Raw genomic sequence first — 25414 nt, 5'->3', positions numbered from 1 at the left:
GGTGGGGCATGGACATGTCAAACATTTACACCAGGGGGAGGTGCATGGGTGGGGCATGGGCATGTCAAATGTTTACATCAGTGGGAGGTGCATAGGCGGAGCATAGATATGTCAAACATTTTATACCACAGGGAAGCACAGGGGTGGGGCATGAGCATTTGAAACATTTAAACCAGGGGAGGTGCATGGGCGGGGCATGGATGTGTCAAACATTTACACCAAAGGGAGGCACAGGGGTGGGGCATGGACATGTCAAATGTTTACATCAGTGGGAGGTGCATAGGCGGAGCATAGATATGTCAAACATTTTATACCACAGGGAAGCACAGGGGTGGGGCATGAGCATTTGAAACATTTAAACCAGGGGAGGTGCATGGGCGGGGCATGGATGTGTCAAACATTTACACCAGAGGGAGGCACAGGGGTGGGGCATGGACATGTCAAACATTTACACCAAAGGGAGACACAGGGGTGGGGCATGGACATGTCAAACATTTACACCAGGGGGAGGTGCAGGGGCGGGGCATGGATGTGTCAAACATTTACAACAGAGGGAGGCACAGGAGTGGGGCATGGACATGTCAAACTTTTACATTAGCCGGAGGTGCATGACAGAGTATGGATGTGTCAAACATTTACACCAGAGGGAGGCACAGGGGTGGGGCATGTGAAACATTTAAACCAGGGGGAGGTGCATGGGCGGGGCATGGATGTGTCAAACATTTACACCAGAGGGAGGCACAGGGGTGGGGCATGGACATGTCAAACATTTACACCAAAGGGAGACACAGGGGTGGGGCATGGACATGTCAAACATTTACACCAGGGGGAGGTGCAGGGGCGGGGCATGGATGTGTCAAACATTTACAACAGAGGGAGGCACAGGAGTGGGGCATGGACGTCAAACTTTTACATTAGCCGGAGGTGCATGACAGAGTATGGATGTGTCAAACATTTACACCAGAGGGAGGCACAGGGGTGGGGCATGTGAAACATTTAAACCAGGGGGAGGTGCATGGGCGGGGCATGGATGTGTCAAACATTTACACCAGAGGGAGGCACAGGGGTGGGGCATGGACATGTCAAACATTTACACCAAAGGGAGACACAGGGGTGGGGCATGGACATGTCAAACATTTACACCAGGGGGAGGTGCAGGGGCGGGGCATGGATGTGTCAAACATTTACAACAGAGGGAGGCACAGGGGCGTGGCATGGACATGTCAAACATTTACACCAGGGGGAGGTGCATGGGCAGGGCATGGATGTGTCAAACGCTTACAACAGAGGGAGGCACAGGGGCGGGGCATGGACATGTCAAACATTTACACCAGTGGGAGGTGCATGGACAGGGCATGGATGTGTCAAACTTTTACAACAGAGGGAGGCACAGGGGCGGGGCATGGACATGTCAAAACATTTACACCAGGGGAGGTCATGGTCAGGGCATGGACATGTCAAAACATTTACACCAGGGGAGGTGCATTGGCGGGGCATGGATGTGTCAAACATTTACAACAGAGGGAGGCACAGGGGCAGGGCATGGACATGTCAAAACATTTACACCAGGGGAGGTGCATGGTCAGGGCATGGACATGTCAAACATTTACACCAGGGGAGGTGCATGGGCGTGGCATGGACATGTCAAACATTTACGCCAGGGTGAGGGCATGGGCATATTGTTGTGAATTGATGAATTAAGAGATAAATTAAGAAATATAGACATGCACATTTACGCTGCTCTGGATACAGCACCTGACTCTAGGATTATAGAACAGAAGCCGAGCGATAGAATTTGTGTGCATTTCGCTTCCTAACTTTTAGCGTACTTTCAGGCTCATTTTCAAAGGACATAGAGTTTCCATAGGTTCCTATGTAACTCTGTAAGTCTCTGTGCTTTAAAAATGAGCAGCTTTATAGAATTTGATCCCTATCGGTCCAAAATATGTTCCTTTAGGAGAAAGGCACAGGGAAAAATGACAGATTTTCCAAGAGACAAAAAAAAGCCCCAAAAACCCCAGAGTCTCTCAGTACCCAGGACCAGGCCATCTATTAGGAATGACTAGGCAGATGCCTAGGGCAGCAGTTTCTTGGGGATAGCAAAGAGCAGCTGGAGTCATAGCTAAACAATAAGTCCACACAGCCTCACAAACTGAAAGAACCATTCGCACATACTTTAACCTGCTTTTTTTTTTCTATAGGATTTTTGTGTGATGATTATCAAAATCTTGAGGAAGATGCAAGCTAGGGGCCTGAAAATGAATTGCCTAGGGTGCCCACTGCCCTTGCACCAGCTCAGCCAATACCTCCTCACTGTCTACTGTTGAGAATTTAGGGGTCCCGAGCCCCCCCAAGAAGGCTGGAGTGACCTTAATCTGACTCCATCTCTAAATAACACTAGTACTGGGGTAATCCAGGAGTTATGAGGTTCTAAAAGGAATTGCCACAGAGAGAGACGTTAGGTCTAAGGGACCCGCATTAGTCCGCCTCTCAGCACTCTCCAAATGCCTGTGGAATTGAGGACAGAGAACTTACAATAGTCTGTAAGATATCCCAATATACGGAGTATTGATCGGGCACTAGAGTGTCTGGATTTCCGGGTAGAAGTCGCATTCGGCGACCTGTACATAACTGAAAGGGTGTCAGCTTAAGGGAAGCGGATGGAGTGGCACGAAGAGATAGGAGTGCCAATGGGAGGGCATCAAGCCAATTTTTGATCCCATTCGCCATAAGCTGACGCAATTTAGTTTTAAGCAATCCATTGTATCTTTCAACCAAACCATTGCTGGTGGGTTTGTAGACACAGACAGTTCTGTGAGTAATGCCCAGTGCTGGAAGGAGGTTCTGTAGGAGTTCGTTAACAAAGTGTGTACCATTATCTGTGGTGATCTTGGCAGGGATACCAAATCGTGGGATCATTTCATTACAAAGTGATTGGGCCATGATCTGTGCAGTTTCTCTAGTGCAAGGGAAAGCTTCCACCCACTTAGAGAAACCGTCCACGCAGACAAGCAGATACCGTTTACCACGAACAGGTGTCTGCATATCAGTGAAATCAATATACCAATGTTGGCCAGGTCCTTGGACTACAGGTAAATGGCCCGAAGGAATAACGGGTCCCCGTTTGGGTGTATACAAGAAACACTACTCAGGATGCACTGGGGTTCGGTCCCTCACAGATCAGCATGGAACGACAGGCTATTGAGCAGCTGCACAACTGCCTTGGAAGTGCATGCAGATGAACCTCAGACCGTGAAAAAATAACGGATTTGTAGGGGCGAAGGTGGGCAGGAAGGCTTCTGTGACCTTGCTTGCCATACTGGAAGCCAAAATGGAGATCCTCTCCCTAGGTGGATGGCTGCAGAGGTCTTACCTAAAAGGATAGGGTCTCTGGACCAATAAGGTCCAGAGGTATGGCTGAGGTATGAGCAATCAATTTAAATGGTCAAGATTTCAGCAAGGGTAAGCAATCATATTTCCAACCCAGCTGTTATTGTAATTGCTCACTCTACTACTACTACTACTACTTAACATTTCTAAAGCACTACTAGGGTTACGCAGCGCTGTACAATTTAACATAGAGGGACGGTCCCTGCTCAAGGAGCTTACAATCTAAGAGACAAGTGAACGGACAGTCCGATAGGGGTGGTCAAATTGGGGCAGTCAGGATTTACTGAACGGTAAGAGTTAGGTGCCGAATGCAGCATTGAAGAGGTGGGTTTTAAGCAAAGACTTGAAGATGGGCAGGGAGGGGGCTTGGCGTAAGGGCTCAGGAAGGTTGTTCCAAGCATAGGGTGAGGTGAGGCAGAATGCGCGGAGCCTGGAGTTGGCGGTGTTGGAGAAGGGTACAGAGAGGAGGGATTTGTCCTGTGAACGGAGGTTACGGGCGGGAACATAAGGGGAGATGAGGGTAGAGAGGTAGTGAGGGGCAGCAGACTGAATGCATTTGTAGGTAAGAAGGAGAGGCTTGAATTGAATGCGGTATCTGATTGGAAGCCAGTGAAGTGACCTGAGGAGAGGGGTGATATGAGTATATCGGTTCTGGCGGAATATGAGACGTGCCGCAGAGTTCTGAACAGATTGAAGGGGGGATAGATGGCTAAGTGGGAGGCCGGTGAGGAGTAAGTTGCAGTAGTCAAGGCAAGAGGTAATGAGAGCATGGACGAGAGTTCGGGTGGTGTGTTCATACAGGAACGGGCGAATTTTGCTGATGTTAAAGAGGAAGAAGCAGCAGGTCTTGGCAATCTGCTGGATATGCGCAGAGAAGGAGAGGGAGGAGTCACCGAGGTTGCGGGCAGATGAGACGGGGAGGATGAGGGTGTTATCAACTGAGATAGAAAGTGGAGGAAGAGGAGACGTGGGTTTTGGTGGAAAGACGATGAGCTCGGTCTTGGACATGTTCCGTTTCAGGTGGCAGTTGGACATCACTCTACTGTTCTTAAACTTCTAAAAGTATTTTAGGTTCAATTCCAGCCAACGCAATGATATCAATAGAAAATTCAGTTATTTAATGTTGCAATTCCAATTGACTTTTCAATTTATAAAACCATTTTTCATTGTATAAAGATGTTTTAAATTCTTTCAGTCATGATCCTTTATCCACATCTTTTAACAATACTTGATCACATTTACAGTGCACGGACGCCTCCACCAGCTTGCAGCAGGTTTCGCAACTTGCTGCCTCAGGGTGTGGTCCGTTGGATGGTCCGGTAGGGAGGGAAAGAGGGGAGCTGCTAGATGGAAAGGGGGAGAGAATAGAACTAGAGAAAGACTGGAGAATAAGAGGAAGGGACATGGGGAGTACAAGGGTGAGGAAAAGATGAAAAGCCATACGTAGATGAAGTAAAAAGAGGGAAATTAAAGACAGGAAAAGCCATAGGTAGATGATGTAAAAAGAGAAATTAAAGACTGTATACTAAGAATGAATTAAACCAGGAAAAAAAGGAGAGAGAAAAATGACAAATGGTCAGGAAACGCGGGCAAGAAAGAGAAGATGAAGGAAAGCAGAATCAAGAGACTGGGGCCAACAGAATTAGAAAAAGTAAATGGACAGACAGCAAAGGTACAGAAAATAATTGTTATTTAGGATAAAGTAATGTGGTAGCTGTGTTATTAAAGGTTAATAAATGCAAATACAACATAAAGTGATACCTTTATATTGGACTGGTTTTAATACATTTTTGTTTATTTTATTACATTTGTACCCCTCGCTTTCCCACTCATAGCAGGCTCAATGTGGCTTACATATTATCTACAGGTACTTATTTGTACCTGGGGCAGTGGAGGATTAAGTGACTTGCCCAGAGTCACAAGGAGCTGCCTGTGCCTGCAGTGGGAATTGAACCCAGTTCCCCAGGACCAAAGTCCACCACTCTAACCACTAGGTCACGCCTCCACTTCACAGACCAACACTTCTCTCATCAGGTCAGGAGAGGATACCATAACAACAGTATATTGTACCTGACCTAAGGCAGGAGGTTTTGGTCTCTGAAAGCTAATTGAAAAAGGTATTAGGCTAGTACAATAAAAAGGTATCATCTTATTTTCCATTTTCAAGTGCCTGCACTGAGCATATGCGGGAGGGCCGGCATTAGTGGTTCAAGCACGCTGCCAAGTGCTGCACTGCTCAAACAGCTCGGTAGGAGGCTCATATGGTGAACCTCTTCAACTAGTGGGGCTTGGGCAGCTCTGCCAGCGATTCAACTGCTTAAACTCAAAGTGGAGGGGGGGGGGGGGCAAAGCTCCCTCACGGTTATTACTACTACTACTACTATTTAGCATTTCTATAGCGCTACAAGGCGTACGTAGCGCTGCACAAACATAGAAGAAAGACAGTCCCTGCTCAAAGAGCTTACAATCTAATAGACAAAAAATAAAGTAAGCAAATCAAATCAATTAATGTGTACAGGAAGGAGGAGAGGGGGGTAGGTAGAGGCGAGTGGTTACAAGTGGTTACGAGTCAAAAGCAATGTTAAAGAGCCGTGGGCTTTCAATCTAGATTTAAAGGTGGCCAAGGAAGGGGCAAGACGTAGGGGCTCAGGAAGTTTATTCCAGGCGTAGGGTGCAGCGAGACAGAAGGCGCGAAGTCTGGAGTTGGCAGTAGTGGAGAAGGGAACAGATAAGAAGGATTTATCCATGGAGCGGAGTGCACGGGAAGGGGTGTAGGGAAGGACGAGTGTGGAGAGATACTGGGGAGCAGCAGAGTGAGTACATTTATAGGTTAGTAGAAGAAGTTTGAACAGGATGCGAAAACGGATAGGGAGCCAGTGAAGGGTCTTGAGGAGAGGGGTAGTATGAGTAAAGCGACCCTGGCGGAAGACGAGACGGGCAGCAGAGTTTTGAACCGACTGGAGAGGGGAGAGGTGACTAAGTGGGAGGCCAGCAAGAAGCAGATTGCAGTAGTCTAAACGAGAGGTGACAAGGGTGTGGATGAGGGTTTTGGTAGAGTGCTCGAAAAGAAAGGGCGGATTTTACGGATGTTGTAAAGAAAGAAACGACAGGTCTTGGCAATCTGCTGGATATGAGCAGAGAAGGAGAGAGAAGAGTCAAAGATGACCCCAAGGTTTCGAGCTGAGGAGGCAGGGAGAATGAGAGAGCCATTAACAGAAATAGAAAACGGGGGGAGTGGGGAGGTGGGTTTGGGGGGGAAAATGAGAAGCTCAGTTTTGGTCATATTTAATTTCAGGTGGCGTTGAGACATCCAGGCAGCAATGTCAGACAAGCACGCTGAAACTTTGGTTTGGATGCAAGGTGAGATATCAGGGGTAGAAAGGTAGATTTGGGAGTCATCAGCATAGAGATGGTAGGAAAAGCCATGGGATGAGATTAATGAACCAAGGGAAGAAGTGTAGATAGAGAAGAGGAGGGGACCAAGAACAGAACCCTGAGGTACGCCGACAGGCAGAGGGATAGAAGTAGAAGAGGATCCACCAGAGTGAACACTAAAGGTGCGGAGGGAGAGGTAGGAAGAGAACCAGGAAAGGACAGAGCCCTGGAATCCAAGTGAGGACAGGGTATCGAGAAGTATGCTGTGATCGACAGTGTCAAAAGCAGCGGAAAGATCAAGAAGAATGAGGATGGAATATTGACCTCTGGATTTAGCCAGTAATAGGTCATTGGAGACTTTAGTAAGCGCAGTTTCGGTTGAGTGGAGAGGGCGAAAACCAGATTGTAGTGGGTCAAGAATAGCATGTGAGGAGAGAAAATCAAGGCAGCGGTGGTGAACAGCACGCTCAAGTAATTTGGAGAGAAAAGGAAGGAGGGAGATGGGTCGATAATTAGAGGGACAAGTAGGGTTGAGTGAAGGCTTCTTAAGGAGAGGTGTGACCACAGCATGTTTAAAGGCAGCAGGGACAGTCGCAGTGAAAAGTGAGAGGTTGAGAATGTGACAGATAAAAGGAATAAGAGCAGGAGAGATGGCATTAAGAAGGTGGGTGGGAATGGGATCAGAGGAACAGGTGGTACATTTTGAGGAAGAAAGGAGAAGTGTAGTTTCCTCAATAGTAACTTCAGGAAAGCAGGAAAGGGAATGAGGGGAAAGAGAGAGAGGGGAATGGACTACTGGAGGGGGAGGTGGTGAGGTAGAGAAAGCAAGGTTTATCTTTTGAACCTTGTCATGAAAGAATTCAGCAAGGGTCTGAGGAGATAATGAAGGGGGAGTTGGGGGAGGGGGCACCTTGAGGAGAGAGTTCAATGTGGTGAAGAGAAGTCGAGGATTAGAGCCAAGAGAGTTGGTCAGTTGGATATAATAATCCTGTTTGGCACGTAAAAGAGCAGATTGGAAGGAGGTCAGCATGAACTTAAAGTTATGGCCTTGGGGAGAACAGATGTTGGATAGGAGGTTTAATAGAGTGAACAGAAACACTCCTTCTTACTCATCCCTGCTGTCACTGGTGTAAATAAAATATTTTCTGGAACAGCCTAGGGCAGTGATGGGCAACCTTTTGAGCTTGGTGTGTCAAAATTCGCCAAAAAACCGAGCATAACTCGGGTGGTGTGTCACTTCGAGAAAAAAACCATAATTTCGCGATATTTATAGTTTAAATAACAAAAATGTATAATTGTAATATATAACTGTATTTAATAAACCAAAACCTAATTATTTAACTTACCTGCTTAGTGACTTCTTTGTTCATCTGTCAGTCGGTTTCTTTTGTTGGTCTTGATATTATTTAACTTGTGTGGGGTGCCGTGAACTAAGATAAGTGAGGGGGAGGGGGAATTCTTTAACTAATTTGCCTATTAGTGACTTTTTTGTTGCTGAATTTCATTGGCTAAATCTTCAATTGAAGGTTGGTATTTTGTACACTTCAAGCCCAAGCAAGCGCTACTAACTTCATCTGTCAATCTGTTTCTTTTGTTGGTTTTGATATTATTTAACGCTGAGAATAAGGTTTCACAAAAGTACGTAGAGGGAAAAATTGTGAGTAAAGCCATTGCTATATTTTTCAGGGTGCTAAAAGTGTCTGGTAATCGGATCCAGGCACTCCAAATTTCCTGGTAACTCAGATATTCTCTTAATAATTGCATCTTTATTCTGCATATCGTGAAATAGAACTGGGGCACATCTTAGGAGAGTTTCTTTAATAAATTCTCCCTCACTGAGTGCTTTTCCATGCTGAGCTATGGAGTGAGCAATGCTCAAACTTGCAGATGTTAAATTTGTAGAACCTTTTACAAATTTAAGGATGGAATTAGATTGGCTCTTATAAAAGTGTAGCTGCCTGGAAATGTATTCCTTCCTTTCATCCTCACTTTTTTTAAAGAGCTGGGAATGATTAGTTTCAAAATGTCTATTTATATTCCACGTTCTGCTTACTATCGTTTCAGTACATAGAACGCAAAATGATCTGCCATTTTTTTCTATAATGCCATACATCTCGGTCCATGTCTCTTGAAAGGGTCGGCTACTGCTACTACCACTTCCTTTACTTAACCTTGGTTTTTTATTTTTTGGGTTCTCCATCAGGGGGGCAGTGACAGAAGATAGAATTATAGATAGCCTGTTAGCCCTAACTAGCCTAACTGACCACCTTATGTAAATTAAGATGGCTGCCGCTATTTCTAATGGCGGGAAACGGCACCCATAGCACATGCCCTCGCCTCTCCCAGCCTCCCCCTCACCTATCTCAGTAATGATGGTCAATTACAAATCCACGACACCCCAGAACAGTAGATTGGATGATGGTTGCGGGTAATGGTGATCACAGGGCCCTCAGAGATGCGTCCCCCACGGCATTCCGCTGCTCTCTGCTCCGCCGGCCGGAAGTGAGATCAAAGATCCCCTAACGGCCGTGCAGGAGCCGGGGCAGAGGGAGCAGCAGGGAGGGAGCCAATAGGAGCGCACACGGCACCCCCCTCCAGCGGGTAAACATGCACCGGGGGGGGGGGGGTGATTTCACCGGGGGAGGGAGGTCGCGCTCAAGGAACTCCGCTGCTTCTCCGCGTGTCACCGAAAATGGCTACGCGTGTCAGTACTGACACGCGTGTCATAGGTTCGCCATCACTGGCCTAGGGCATGGAGCCATGAGGTAGAGTGGGCGGGGCTAAAGCAGAGTAGTCGGGTCTGGGGCGTGTACTAAAAGTCTCTCATATATTGGACCCAGTGTTGCCAGGTGGGCGGTTTTACCGCCCAATTGGGCGGTTTTCCGCGACCCGCCGCGGGAAATTTTTGCCCGCGGCGGGTTGCGGTTTTTTGGGCTCCTTTTTGGCTTTGGGGCGGTTTTTTCGCCGGCTTTTGCGGTTTTTTTGCCGGCTTTTTTCGGCCGCGGTGGGCGGGGTTAATGACGTTTCTGGGCGGGGTTAGTGACGTGGGAGGCGGGGTTAGTGACGTGGGAGGCGGGGTTAATGACGGGGGAGGCGGGATTAGTGACGGGGAGGCGGGGCCGATGACGGGGGAGGCGGGGCCGATGACGGCGGGGGCGGGGTTGATGACGGCGGGGGCGGGGGTGATGACGCGGAGGCGGGGGTGTCAGGGGCGGGGTTTGAGTTTGGGCGGGTTTTGGGCTGGATTTTGGGCTCCTTTAGGCTGGAAAAAAATTTTCCACCTGGCAACCCTGATTGGACCCCTTTGCAGCTCTGGTACTAAGTTAAGTACTTGTCCTTGAAACATGCTCAAAACAGAATGATCCATTTGTACAAAAGAGATGAGGTGAAGATGTGATTCATGTGCCCCAATGAAAGAAGAGTTTAATTTTACTTCCAATCTTTATAACATCAGGCTTCCCAAGGCAGATTACAACAATAGTTAAGACGGACCCATAATTATACAGGATATCCTCAATGAAATTTGGCCATGTATTACTGTATTGTATAGAACAGTGTAGAAAAATGAGCACAAAATACAGCCTTTATTAGTGCTGTTTCCACCAGCTATAATAAATTTTGAAACTGTTTTAGTGATGTTTTCAAATATGGGTGGTGGAGCAGTTGGGGGGAAGAGGGATTGGTGGTTGGGAGGCTAGGATAGGGGTGGGCAGACTTATACGGTCTGTACCAGAGTCGCTGATGGGAGGCAGGACTGGTGGTTGGGAGGCGGGAAATACTGCTGGGCAGACTTATATGGTCTGTGCCCTGAAAAGGACAGGTACAAATTCAAGGTAAGGTATACACATATGAGTTTCTCTTGGGCAGACTGGATGGACCATGTAGGTCTTTTTCTGTTGTCATCTACTATGTTACTCTTTGTCCTTATCCCTTATTTGCCTTATTTGTCTGTCTTGATTAGATTGTAAGCTCTGTCGAGCAGGGACTGTCTCTTCATGTTCAAGTGTCCAGTGCTGCGTACATCTAGTAGCGCTATAGAAATGATAAGTAGTAGTCTTTGGGATTCCGGAACCTTGCTACTCTTTGGGATTCCGCACGGAATCTTGCTATAAAGGAATTCTGTGCATAAGGAATGGATCCTCAGAAGCTTAGCTGAAATTGGGTGGCGGAGCAGGTGGGGGGAAGAGGGGTTGGTGGTTGGGAGGCTAGGATAGGGGAGGGCAGACTTATACGGTCTGTACCAGAGCCGATGATGGGAGGCGGGACTGGTGGTTGGGAGGTGGGAAATACTGCTGGGCAGACTTGTACGGTCTGTGCCCTGAAAAGGACAGGTACAAATTCAAGGTAAGGTATACACATATGAGTTTGTCTTGGGCAGACTGGATGGACCATGCAGGTCTTTTTCTGCCGTCATCTACTATGTTACTATGTAATTAAGAAATGTATTATGTCCAATAAAAAGGTATCATCTTATTTTCTTTTCCATGTTTTATTTCTATTGATTACCTTTCAAAGTGGACTAACACCACTACCACACCTGTGTGCTCAAGATGTTTTCAAATACCTTTTAAGGCACCGCCCATCCAACTGGACCAGGCTTAGGCAGTGCCGGTGCCTTAGTTCTAATAAGCTGGGTGGTTCTTGTTTTGGGTGTACCTGTGACTCCGCCCACTGACTTCAACCCCTACAATGGGTTATCCAGCCTCGCACCGTCTCCTGTTGTCAATCAAACCTCCTTGGTTACAAGTTGGAAGCCAAAGCGATTTTTTTCATTTTGCAGCATCCGCTTCACCCTATCCCGACATGCACTGTCACGTAGTCCCGCCCACCCCGTGTCTATGGTGTACGCGCGCGACTCTCTGCCCTGCGCCGCAGCTCCATGGTTACGCACCTATACCGTTAGGTGACGTCGGGGCTGCTGCGCCGCCATTGGTTGTATTTGAATAATAAGGCGCTTTCTCAGGAGGCGGGAGAGAAAGAGAAGTTGAGTCTGGCTCTGGCTGTCCCGGAGATGAAGAGCGCGTGAGTCCGAGGAGGGGGGGGGGCGTGAGAGGGGTCTGGCTGTACTTGATCTGGTGCTTAAGATGAAGAGTGTCTGAGGGGGAGTTCAGTGGATGAGTGGAGTCTAGGGAGGGGGGATGAGTGGAGTCTAGGGATGAGTGGAGTCTAGGGAGGGGGGATGAGTGGAGTCTAGGGATGAGTGGAGTCTAGGGAGGGGGGGATGTGGGGTCCGATTCCTGCTGTGCTGGAGATGTGGGGAGGGGGAGTTCAATGGATGAGTGGGGTCTAGGGAGGGGGGGATGTGGGGAGGGGGAGTTCAGTGGATGAGTGGAGTCTAGGGAGGGGGGATGAGTGGAGTCTAGGGATGAGTGGGGTCTAGGGAGGGGGGGATGAGTGGGGTCTAGGGAGGGGGGATGAGTGGAGTCTAGGGATGAGTGGGGTCTAGGGAGGGGGGGATGAGTGGGGTCTAGGGAGGGGGGGATGAGTGGAGTCTAGGGAGGGGGGGGATGAGTGGAGTCTAGGGAGGGGGGGATGAGTGGAGTCTAGGGAGGGGGGATGAGTGGAGTCTAGGGATGAGTGGGGTCTAGGGAGGGGGGGATGAGTGGGGTCTAGGGAGGGGGGATGAGTGGAGTCTAGGGATGAGTGGGGTCTAGGGAGGGGGGGATGAGTGGAGTCTAGGGATGAGTGGGGTCTAGGGAGGGGGGGATGAGTGGGGTCTAGGGAGGGGGGGATGAGTGGGGTCTAGGGAGGGGGGATGAGTGGAGTCTAGGGATGAGTGGGGTCTAGGGAGGGGGGATGAGTGGAGTCTAGGGAGGGGGGGATGTGGGGTCCGACTCCTGCTGTGCTGGAGATGTGGGGAGGGGGAGTTCAATGGATGAGTGGAGTTTAGGGAGCGGGGATGAGTGGGGTCTAGGGAGGGGGGATGTGGGGAGGGGGAGTTCAGTGGATGAGTGGGTTTAGGGAGCGGGGATGAGTGGGGTCTAGGGAGGGGGGATGTGGGGAGGGGGAGTTCAGTGGATGAGTGGGTTTAGGGAGTGGGGATGAGTGCGGTCTGGCTCCGCCTGCTGTGCCGGAGATGTGGGGAGGGGGAGTTCAATGGATGAGTGGAGTTTAGGGAGCGGGGATGAGTGGGGTCTAGGGAGGGGGGGGGATGAGTGGAGTCTAGGGAGGGGGGGATGTGGGGTCTGACTCCTGCTGTGCCGGAGATGTGGGGAGGGGGAGTTCAATGGATGAGTGGGTTTAGGGAGCGGGGATGAGTGGGGTCTAGGGAGGGGGGGGATGAGTGGAGTCTAGGGAGGGGGGGGATGTGGGGAGGGGGAGTTCAGTGGATGAGTGGGTTTAGGGAGCGGGGATGAGTGCGGTCTGGCTCCGCCTGCTGTGCCGGAGATGTGGGGAGGGGGAGTTCAATGGATGAGTGGGGTCTAGGGAGGGGGGGGATGAGTGGGGTCTAGGGAGGGGGGGGGATGAGTGGAGTCTAGGGAGGGGGGGATGTGGGGTCTGACTCCTGCTGTGCTGGAGATGTGGGGAGGGGGAGTTCAGTGGATGAGTGGGTTTAGGGAGCGGGGATGAGTGGGGTCTGGCTTCACCTGCTGTGTTGGAGATGAAAGGTGTGTCAGTCTGAGGGAGAGAGCACAGGAACTGGTGTTTTGGGAGGGAGTGTTGTTATTAGTGCCAGTGTAGCTGGGGGGAGGCAGGGAACAGTGATAGTGTTGGTGCCACCGAGGGAGGGGGTGGTGGTGGTGGTGAGAGGGGAGTCAGTGTTGCCAGAGAGGAGGGGATGGAAGGCCAGTATCCTTGGCACAGGGAAGAGAAGGGGACATGGGAGCTGTGATGCCAATGTTGCTGATGTGAATGAGAGCTGTAGTGATGGTGGGGGAAGACAGGACGAGGGCAAATATAAGGACATAAAAGTTGCCACTGTGAGGGAGGGGGCCCTTGCAGAAGGGCTCGCAGTAGAGCTATACATGGATGTCTGAGCATGTGGCCTTATCGCAAGTGTAATGCCGTGCCATAGAGAAAGTGAATGGCATGCACATTTTATGAGCAGAAAGCTTCCAGATAATGGTGGGAAATGTACTGGAAACACGTATTTTATTTTTATTTGTTACATTTCTATCCCACATTTTCCCACCTATTTGTAGGCTCAATGTGGGTTACATAGTACCGGAGAGGCGTTTGCAGACTCCGGTGTAAACAAATACAAAGTGATGTTGTGGTAAGATAAAGTTCATGTGGCACAGCCACACTAGGGAATCATACAACGGAAGAGTTGTGTTATGGCCATTACGTTCTTTAGCTTTGTTGTGTTGCAGAGATCAAGCATTTATGTTGGATTGATAGGGTATGCCTTATTAAACAGGTTTGTTTTTAATGTTTTCCGGAAGTTTAGGTGGTCGTACATAGTTTTCAAGGCTTTTGGTAATGCGTTCCACAGTTGTGTGCTTATGTAGGAAAAACTGGATGCGAAGGTTGATTTGTATTTGAGTCCCTTGCAGCTTGGGTAGTGCAGATTTAGGTACGTTCGTGTTGATTCGGATGTGTTTCTGGTTGGTAGGTTGATCAAGTCTGTCGTATCCCGGGGCTTCACCGTAGATAATTTTGTGAACCAGAGTGCAGATTTACGCAATGTGTTCTTTGATTGGGAGCCATTGTAGTTTTTCGCGGAGGGGTTTTGCGCTTTCAAATTGCTTTTTTCCGAAGATAAGCCAAGCTGCTGTGTTTTGAGCTGTCGGAAGTTTCTTTAAGGTTTGTTCTGTGCATCCCGCATAAATTCCATTGCAGTAGTCTACGTGGCTTAGTACCATTGATTGTATCAGGTTGCGGAATGTTTCCCTCGGGAAGAATTGTTTCACGCGTTTGAGTTTCCACATTGAGTGGAACATTTTCTCTGTTATGGATGTCACTTGGCTCTCTAGTGTTAGGTTGTGGTCCATTGTAACGCCGAGGATTTTCAGGCTGAGATAGGGAGGGTGTAATCTGGGGTGTTGATAACTGTGGGGTTGTCCGTGCTGTGTTGGAATGAGAGGATGAGACTGTGTTTTTTATTTGTTGAGTTTTAGTTGAAATGCATTTGCTCAAGAGTCCATGATGTTCAAGCTGATCTTGATTTCGTTGGTGATTTCTGTCAGTTTCGATTTGTAGATTGTGACATCGTCTGCATAGATGAAAGGGTTAAGGCCTTGGTTGGATAAGTACTTGGCTAGTGGGGTCATCGTTAGGTTGAAGAGGATCAGTGATAGTTGTGATCCTTGTGGTACTCCAGTCTGCTTTCCACGGTGATGATATGTTTGAGTTTGATTTTACTTGATATATGTTCTTGTGGTTAGGAAACCCTTGATCCAGCTAAGTATGTTTCCACCAATCCTGAACTTTTCTAGTAATCTTATTAATATATTATGGTTGATCATGTCGAATGCACTAGTCATGTTGAATTGGAGGAGGAGGAGGAAGTTTTTGCCTATTGCTATTTCCTGCGTGAATTTGGCTAGGAGAGTGAGTAGTACTGTTTCTGTGCTGTGGAGGGGGCCAAAACCTGACTGTGATTCGTGTAATACTGAGAGTTTGTTTATATAATCTGTAAGTTGTTTGGCTACCATGCTTTCCATCAGTTTGACTGACAACAGAATGGATGCTACTGGACGGTAGTTAGTGATTTCATTTTTTTTTTCTTGGTGTCTTTTGGTATTTGAGTGAGTAGGATATTGCCATTTTCCTTAGGGAAGAGACCTCGCTGAAGCATGTAGTTTAGGTGGGATGTGAGGTCTGCTATGAAGCGGTCAGGGGCAGGTGGGATGTGAGGTCTGCTATGAAGCAGTCAGGGACAGATTTCATTAGGTAGTTGGGACAGGTATCTAGTTTACAGTGAGTGTTGGAGAACCTGCTGATCGCCTATGCAACTGTATCGATGGTAAGGAGGGCGAAGTTTAACCAGGTTCGGTCAGCCGGATATTCTCCAGTGGTTGGGTCCAACTCATTAAGGAAGTTTTCAATGCCAGTGTTGTCCTGAGGTAGCGTGTTGCGAAGGTTTACAATTTTTTCTTTGAAATACTTAGCAAGTTTGTCTGCAGATGGGATGTCTGTATTCGATGTAGTGACCAAGTTGGTGTCTAGGAGCTTGTTCACGAGTTGGTATAATTTCCTCGTGTCTTTGTAATCTGTCCCTATTTTAGTTTTATAGTATGATCTTTTGGTCTGTCTTATTGCGTATTTGTATTTTCTTTGTGATTGTTTCCATGTGTTGAGTGTGTATTCATCTTTTGTTCTTCTCCATGCTCGTTCGAGTTTCCTGGATTGTGTTTGTAGCTTCTTCAGTTCATCGTTGAACCATGCTATCGAGTTGTGCTTACGTGAAGTTCTTGTTCGTAAGGGTATTATTTCATCTAGTATGCATTTGCATCTTTTGTCCCATTCCATGAGGTAGTATATGGAGTCTGTTTGCGCTGTCCATTCATTGCTGTATATCAGTTGCCAGAATGTTCGTGTCTACTTGACCTCTTGTGCTGTAGGATGTGTGTTCTTGTTTTTGGTGTAATCCCTTCTGCCAGTGTAGGAATAAGTTTAGTTTGTAGTGATCAGTCCACGGTGTTTCTGTCCATTTAATATCTGTTATTATTAAGTTCTGGTCTGTTGAAAGTTTGTGTGAGATGAGATCAAGTGTGTGCCCTTTGACCTGGGTTGCTTGCATTTGTGGCCATTTGATATCCCATAAGTGGAGGAATTCCTTACGTTCTCGTGCGTTTGATTGAGTTTGGGTCTTCTAAGTGAAGGTTGGTGTCTCCTAGTACTAGTACATTGGAGTTGGTTACACGTGTTTGAAATGAAGTCCATGAAGTTAGTCTGCCCTTTGTTCCAATTACCTGGAGGTTTAACTTTAAAAAAGGAGACTATGATAAAATGAGAAGAACGGTGGAAAAAAAATGTAGGGGGACAACTGAGAGGGTAAAAACTGTACAATAGGCATGGATGCTGTTCAAAAATACCATCCTGGAGGCCCAGGCCAAACATATTCCACAAATTAGAAAAGAAAGGCGGAACTCCAAAAGACAGCCGGCCTGGTTGAAAAGTGAGGTGACGAAAGCTATTAGGGCTAAAAGAAATGCCTTCAGAAAATGGAAGAAGGAACCGTCTGAAAAAAACAAGAAGCAGCATAAGGCGTGTCAAAGCAAATGCAAGGCGCAGATAAAGAAGGCCAAGAGGGATTACGAAAAAAAAAGATAGCATTAGAGGCAAAAAAGCATATTAAAATTTGTTTTCGGTATATTAAAAGCAGGAAGCCAGCAAAAGAATCAGTTGGGCCGCTGGATGACCGAGGGGTACAAGGGGCGATCAAGGAAGACAAAGACGTAGCAGAGAGATTGAATGAATTCTTTGCTTCAGTCTTCACCGAGGAAGATTTGGGTGGGATACCGGTGTCGGAAATGATATTTCAAGCAGACGAGTCGGAGAAACTTACTGACTTCACGGTAAACCTGGAGGACGTAATGGGCCAGATCAGCAAACTGAAGAGTAGCAAATCTCCTGGACCGGATGGTATTCATCCTAGAGTACTGATAGAACTGAAAAATGAGCGACTGCTAGTGATATGCAATTTATCCTTAAAATCGAGCGTGGTACCGGAAAATTGGAGGGTGGCCAATGTAACGCCCATTTTTAAAAAAGGTTCCAGGGGAGAGTCTGACGTCGGTCCCGGGGAAAATGGTAGAGGCTATTATTAAAAACAAAATTACAGAGCACATCTGAGGACGTGGATTACTGAGACCGAGTCAGCATGGCTTTTGTGTGGGGAAATCTTGCCTGACCAATTTACTTCAGTTCTTTGAAGGAGTAAACAAACTTGTGGACAAAGGGGAGCCGGTTGATATTGTGTATCTGGATTTTCAAAAGGCGTTTGACAAGGTATCTCATGAAAGGCTACAGAGGAAATTGGAGGGTCATGGGATAGGAGGAAAAGTCCTATTGTGGACTAAAAACTGGTTAAAGGATAGGAAACAGAGTGGGGTTAAATGGGCAGTATTTACAATGGAGAAGGGTAGTTAGTGGGGTTCCTCAGGGGTCTGTGCTAGGACCACTGCTTTTTAATATATTTATAAATGATTTAGAGATGGGAGTATCTAGCGAGGTAATTAAATTTGCTGATGACACAGTTATTCAAAGTCATTAACTCATGACAGGATTGTGAAAAATTTACAGAAGGACCTTACGAGACTGGGCGGCTAGATGGCAGATGACGTTTAATGTGAGCAAGTGCAAGGTGATGCATGTGGGAAAAAAGAACCCGAATTATAGCTACGTCATGCAAGGTTCCACGTTAGGAGTTATGGACCAAGAAAGGGATCTGGGTGTCGTCATCGATAATACACTGAAACCTTCTGCTCGGTGTGCTGCTGCGGCTCGGAAAGCAAATAGAATGTTGGGTATTATTAGGAAAGGTATGGAAAACAGGAGTGAGGATGTTATAATGCCGTTATATCGCTCCATGGTGCGACCGCACCTTGAGTATTGTGTTCAGTTCTGGTCGCCGCATCTCAAGAAAGATATAGTGGAATTGGAAAAGGTGCAGCGAAGGGCGACGAAAATGATAGCGGGAATGGGACGACTTCCCTATGAATAAAGACTAAGGAGGCTAGGGGTTTTCAGCTTGGAGAAGAGACGGCTGAGGGGAGACGTGATAGAGGTATATAAAATAATGAGTGGAGTGGATGTGAAGTGTCCACGCTTACCAAAAATACTAGGCCTAGGGGGCATGCGATGAAACTACAGTGTAGTAAATTTAAAACAAATCGGAGAAAATATTTCTTCACCCAACGCGTAATTAAACTCTGGAATTCGTTGCCGGAGAACGTGGTGAAGGCGGTTACCTTGGCAGAGTTTTAAAAGGGGTTAGACGGTTTCCTAAAGGACAAGTCCATAAACCGCTATTAAATGGACTTGGGAAAAATCCACAATTCCGGGAATAACATGTATAGAATATTTGTACGTTTGGGAAGCTTGCCAGGTGCCCTTGGCCTGGATTGGCTGCTGTCGTGTACAGGATGCTGGGCTCGATGGACCCTTGGTCTTTTCCCAGTGTGGCATTACTTATGTACTTATGCATAGGTATATCATAATAACGGTTTATGGAGTTTACTTCCAGGAATTTGTCCAAACCTTTTTTTTTTTTTTTAAAGAGTTACATTTACATAAGAACATAAGAATAGCCATACTGGGTCAGACCAATGGTCCATCCAGCTCAGTATCCTGTTAACAACAGGGGCCAGTCCAGGTCACAAGTACCTAGCAGAAACCAAAATAGTAGCAGCATTGCGTGCACTTAACCATTGTGATACAAAGAAGCTTGACATCTGATAAACGTATGTACAGTACTGTTTATTATACATACAGTATACAGTCCCCGTTAACTGACGTTAGGCTTACTTGAAGTAATCAGTGATAGTCCTCTGTACACTATTGTGTCTGTGAGGTCCATAAACTATGTCTGCCAGACGGTAAAAACTGTCATAGCACTGACATCCAGTGACCTTCAGATAATCCTGCACGGTGTTGAGACTCTCCAGGGCTCTTGCAAAAGTGATAGGTGGTGGTTGAATTTCGTCAGCATGTGCCTCACTGCTAATTTCATCATCTGTTTCATCAGCCGTTGCCTGCTTGTAGGCGCATATCTTGACATCAGTGTTGTCGTCAGCTGTTTGTAGATCGTAATCAACAGCTACGTAGTGATGAAACTCCTCTTCAGTAACACCGGCTGGAATGTCAATAGCCTGTTCATCTGACGCGTTTGCAACAGCTGCATCTGTTTCGTCCCTCTCCACATCCTTAAAGCTTGCCCACTTGTAGCAGTTCATAATGGTTGCCTGTGTAACACGATTCCAGGCTTCTTTCTGCATATGTAGGAGTTACGGACCAAGAAAGGGATCTGGGTGTCGTCGTCGATAATACACTGAAACCTTCTGCTCAGTGTGCTGCTGTGACTAGGAAAGCGAATAGAATGTTGGGTATTATTAGGAAAGGTATGGAAAACAGGTGTGAGGATGTTATAATGCCGTTGTATCGCTCCATGGTGCGACCGCACCTAGAGTATTGTGTTCAATTCTGGTCGCCACATCTAAAGAAAGATATAGTAGAATTGGAAAAGGTGCAGCGAAGGGCGACTAAAATGATAGCGGGGATGGGACGACTTCCCTATGAAGAAAGATTAAGGAGGCTAGGGCTATTCAGCTTGGAGAAGAGACGGCTGAGGGGAGACATGATATAAAATAATGAGTGGAGTGGAACAGGTGGATGTGAAGCGTCTGTTCACGCTTTCCAAAAATACTAGGACTAGGGGGCATGCGATGAAACTACAGTGTAGTAAATTTAAAACAAATCAGAGAAAATCTTTCTTCACCCAACGCATAATTAAACTCTGGAATTTGTTGCCGGAGAACGTGGTGAAGCCGGTTAGCTTGGCAAAGTTTTAAAAGGGGTTAGATGGTTTCCTAAAGGACAACTACTACTACTACTTAACATTTCTAAAGCGCTACTAGGGTTACGCAGCGCTGTACAATTTAACATGGAAGGACAGTCCCTGCTCAAAGAGCTTACAATCTAAAAGACAAATGTACAGTTAATCTGATAGGTCAGACAGATTGGGGCAACCTATATGTTCGAAAGGTTAGGTTCCGAATGCAGCATTGAAGAGGTGAGCTTTAAGCAAGGATTTGAAGATGGGTAGGGAGGGGGCTTGGCGTAGGGATTCAGGAAGATTGTTCCAGGCATAGGGTGAGGCAAGGCAAAATGAGCGGAGCCTGGAGTTGGCAATGGTGGAGAAGGGTACTGAGAGGAGGGATTTGTCATGTGAGCGGAGGTTACGGGCAGGAACGTAGGGGGAGATGAGGATGGAGAGGTAGTGAGGAGCAGCAGAGTGAGTGCATTTGTAAGTAAGGAGGAGAAGCTTGAATTGGATGCGGTATCTGATCGGAAGCCAGTGAAGCGACTTGAGGAGAGGGGTGATATGAGTATATCGGTTCTGGCGGAATATAAGACGTGCGGCAGAGTTCTGAATGGATTGAAGGGGGGATAGATGGCTGAGTGGGAGGCCAGTGAGGAGCAAGTTGCAGTAGTCGAGACAAGAGGTAATGAGAGCGTGGACGAGAGTTCAGGTGGTGTGCTCCGTGAGGAAAGGGCGAATTTTGTTGATGTTGAAAAGGAAGAAGCGACAGGTTTTGGCAGTCTGCTGGATATGTGCAGAGAAGGAGAGGGAGGAGTCGAAGATGACCCCGAGGTTGCGGGCAGATGAGACGGGAAGGATGAGGGTGCCATCAACTGAGATAGAGAGTGGGGGAAGAGGAGAAGTGGGCTTAGGTGGAAAGACGAGGAGCTCGGTCTTGGACATGTTCAGCTTCAGGTGGCGGTTGGACATCCAGGCAGCAATGTCGGATAGGCAGGCCGATACCTTGGCCTGGGTCTCTGCGGTGATGTCTGGTGTGTAGAGATAGAGCTGGGTGTCATCAGTGTAAAGATGATACTGGAAGCCATGAGATGAGATCAGTGAGCCTAGGGAAGAGGTGTCGATAGAGAAGAGAAGGGGTCCAAGAACAGATCCCTGGGGAACTCCAACAGATAGCGGGATGGGAGTGGAGGAAGAACCATGAGAGTGCACCCTGAATGAGCGGTGGGAGAGAGGATGAGAACCAGGAGAGGACAGAGCCCTGGAACCCAAATGAGGCCAGTGTGGCGAGAAGTAAATCGTGATTGACGGTGTCAAAAGCGGCAGAAAGATCGAGGAGGATGAGGATGGAGTAGTGGCCTCTGGATTTGGCCAGGAGCAGGTCATTGCAGACTTTAGAGAGTGCTGTTTCTGTCGAGTGTAGAGGGCGAAAACCGGATTGAAGTGGATCGAGGATGGCATGAAAGGAGAGAAAATCAAGGCAGCGGCTGTAAACGGCGCGCTCAAGTATTTTGGAGAGGAAGGGTAGGAGAGAGATGGGGCGATAGTTGGAGGGGCGGGTAGGGTCAAGTGATGGTTTTTTGAGGAGAGGTGTGACTACGGCGTACTTGAAGGTGTCAGGGACAGTTGCAGTGGCGAGAGAGAGGCTAAGGATGCAACAGATGGGGGGGTTGACAGTATGGGCGATGGTGTTAAGTAGGTTGGTGGGGATGGGATCAGAGGAACAGGTGGTGCATTTTGAGGAGGAAAGAAAGCGGGAGATTTCATCCTCGGTGATCTCAGGAAAGGAGGAGAAAGAGGCCTGGGTTGGTTGGTTGAGGGAGAGGGTTAATGGGTGAAGAGGGGGGAAGGGCAGCGTGGGCGTGGGGCTGCTGGGCCCGGGACCACAGGCCACAGACGAACTCCCTCCGACTCTACCTGGGTCACCCGGAACTCTCGGCCAACACGGTCCCGAGCAATTCCTGCCGGGGAGTGCGACGGCCGAGGGCGGGCTCTCGGACCAGGCGAATTCGGCTCGTGGGCTGCTGATAGTGCGAGAGACCATACTAAATGGACTTGGGAAAAATCCACAATTCCAGGAACAGCATGTATAGAATTTTGTACGTTTGGGAAGCTTGCCAGGTGCCCTTGGCCTGGATTGGCCGCTGTCGTGGACAGGATGCTGGGCTCGATGGACCCTTGGTCTTTTCCCAGTATGGCATTACTTATGGAATCCAACAGTGATAGATTATGAACCACTTCAACAGCACGTTTATCCTTGCCAGTCTGGTCATCCATAACGCTCATCAGACGACGCAGCACAAGAGCCTGATAATGTTTTTTGAAATTGGCTATTATGCCCTGATCCATAGGTTGGATCAGAGAGGTAGTGTTTGATTGCAGGAAGAACACCTTGACGTTAGACAGCCTGACATCATCACTGTGTGCAGCACGACTATCACAAATCAACAAAATCTGACGCTTTTGTGCCCTCATTCTAGTGTCTAACTTATTTAGCCACTGCTTCCAAATTTCCCCAGTCATCCATGAATATGCATTAGCCTTGTATGACAAAGGAAGTCAATTAACATTCTTGAAGCAACGGGGCTGTTTGCTCTTTCTTCTGGGGTTTTCCTCTGGTTGCTTAATCTATAGGTATCTACAGTTGTGGTTTGATATTTTCTATTGTTACTTTCTGCTTGGCTATTTGAAATACTGAGCACAGGTCAGGGTTGCACAGTCCTTTATACAGGAGCACTACTCAATAGTTCAGTCTCCCTCTGATGGTAGGAGTGCATATTACCCGCTCGTTGGGAATGGTCTGGAGAGATTCAAGGAAAGCAAATTAGCATGTAAGATCTAATTTCTCCTTAAACCCAGATATGCAAGCAGCTGTTACCACATCCTCTAGCAGTGAGTTCCAGAGCTTAAGTATTCTTTCAGTGAAGAAATATTTCCTCCTATTTGTTTTAAAATAATTTTGATGTAATTTCATTGAGTGTCCCTTGGTCTTAAAAAGTACAAAGACCAGGAGGACACTTAATGAAATTACTTTTAAAACAAATAGGAGGAAATACATGAGTGGGAAAACACGGGGTACAAATGAGCAAAAAAAAAAAAAACTTTACCTGTTCTACACCACTCAGGATTTTATAGACCTCAGTCATATCACCCCTCATCCATCTCTTTTCCAAGCTGAAGAGTCCTAACTTCTTTAGTCTTATGCGGGAGAAGTTCCATCCCCTTTATCATTTTGGTTGCTCTTCTTTAAACCTGTTTTAATTCCGCTGTATCTTTTTTGAGATACAGTGACTAGAATTGAATGCAGTGCTCAAGGTGATGTCGTACGTTGGAGCTATACAGAAGCACTATAATATTCTTGGTCTTATTTACCATCCTTTTCCTAATAATTCCTAGCATCCTGTTTGGTTTTTTTGGCGGCCACCACACACTGGTTAGAAGATTTCAGTGTTATTTTCTACAATGACACTTAGATCTTTTTCTTGATTGCTGACTCCTAAAGTGGACCCTAGCAGATTCAGATTATTTTCCCCAATGTGCATCACTTTGCATTTGTCCACATTAAATTTCAGCAGAAATAACAGGTGCTTACATTGTGGGATCTATATGGACAGGCTACGCATGTAAGCAGTGTGGCCGTTTTCCTTAAACCTGGTCTGTTGTTGCAGAGCCTTGCAGTTAGGTAAGAACAGTTGACTGCCAGAGGAAAGTAAGTGGGAATATTGTTTGCTCTTGTATCCAAGATGACCAAGTATAACAGAAGAAGACAACTACTCTCTTGAAAAAGAGCGCTCTTGCACTCTGTGGCTGGCAACTGGTGTGTGACTATCTTCAGCGTGGATAAAATAATGGAGCTGTTATTTTTCTTAATCATATAATATGTTAATCATGTTATAAAGCAATTGACATTTCTGTAACTTTTTTTTTTGACCTCTCAGAAAAATTAAAACCCCTAGGAGGCCACTGCTAAAGAAATCCTCAAACACACATCTCAAAGATCCAGTTGGGGTAAGTGTACCAGAGACGACAATACTGTATCCATTATCTGAGCTTGATGTAAAAGCTGCAGATACCATAAAACCAAAATCCAGCAAATGGGGATTTCAGCATCACCAGTGCAGCTGTGAAGCCCACTGTACCAGCGGTCATGTTCTACTGACTGCATGTCATTGGACATTAAGAGGGTCATACAGCATGCATGACTTGAGCTCTGTTTAGAACATAGGCTTCCAATCGGGATTTAGAAAGGCTTGATCTGTTATCTGACATGGTTCATAGCAGCTATGTGTAAATCCCTGAATTAGTGGCTCAGCCTAAGAGGCCTCTTTCTCATATATCTCAAGGAGAGACGGACTTCAGAGAAAAGTACTGTGTTCTTTATTGTAGGAACTCATCAGTAATCGGAAAACTTAGTATAACGAAAAAAGATAGCAAATCTAGAGCTATTGGGATACTTTTTATGTTACAGATCTTGTAATGCTTAATCAAAACTGTCATTCTGTTTTCCATACATGTTAGTAAATCAGCAGGTTAGCTGCACCTGTATCAGATAATGAAGTGATGTCGTTGGAGACTGACTGACTGGAAATGGTGTAATCATCTCGGAATTATTTAACTGTATGTTCAAAAGTGTGAACAGTTAAAAGGAAACATTTCTAGGTGGAACACATTAAATCGGAGATAACTATCTTTTATCCAGTTATAAATTCCAAGCATGAAATTGACCAAGCACAGTCAGGACTGGGTAACATTCCAGCACCTCATGCCTTTAAGGAAATGTCATGTTCTTCTCTTAAAAACAGCTTTGCAGCCCCCTTATTTGTTCCTCTATGCAAAAAATGAATGGGGAGGGGGGAGGATAAAATTTTTAGAAGCAGTGAAGGCTGGCCCACTAGCTCTGTTGTAATACATGTTTATTCCAGAGCTTGATATACCGCCTTTACAAAATCAATAAAATAGGAAAAACAGAGACAGAAATAACTGCAATAAAGAAATAGGACATACCATGCAGAGAGACCTGGGTTTGATTGCTGATCTGGGATTCTGATCCTTGGAGATACCACAGAAGCATTCAGTTCCTGTAGAGTGGCAGTCAGTTATTGCAGCATAGTGACATCTAGTGCCTGGACTTGGTCTCTCTAATGACAAAAGCCTAACTGAGGGTGGCATGGAATACCTATGCTAAATGAGGGAGGTAGGGTGGGGAAATATGGGATAAATTCC

At 46.9% G+C, this 25414-nt stretch overlaps 1 protein-coding gene across 12 annotated transcripts in view; it reads left to right on the top strand.

The window, feature by feature from the left end:
- Positions 1 to 11681: 11681 nt before the first annotated feature.
- The window catches only part of LOC115458851 (kinesin-like protein KIF23), a 222104-nt gene continuing 208371 nt past the window's right edge, over positions 11682 to 25414 (top strand). For 9 of the 12 annotated variants that reach the window (XM_030188680.1, XM_030188687.1, XM_030188679.1 and 6 more), the window contains exons 1-2: positions 11682 to 11787; positions 24130 to 24199. In XM_030188680.1, the coding sequence (XP_030044540.1) occupies positions 11777 to 11787; positions 24130 to 24199 (81 nt within the window). In that variant the 5' untranslated portion in view covers positions 11682 to 11776. The remainder of the gene's footprint in view (positions 11788 to 24129; positions 24200 to 25414) is intronic. The other 3 variants (XM_030188685.1, XM_030188686.1, XM_030188683.1) reach the window with 1 other exon arrangement.

Source organism: Microcaecilia unicolor, unplaced genomic scaffold (assembly GCF_901765095.1).
Source record: "Microcaecilia unicolor unplaced genomic scaffold, aMicUni1.1, whole genome shotgun sequence".
Classification (NCBI taxonomy): Eukaryota; Metazoa; Chordata; class Amphibia; order Gymnophiona; family Siphonopidae; genus Microcaecilia; species Microcaecilia unicolor.
This window is presented reverse-complemented; position numbering and strand designations above follow the sequence as displayed.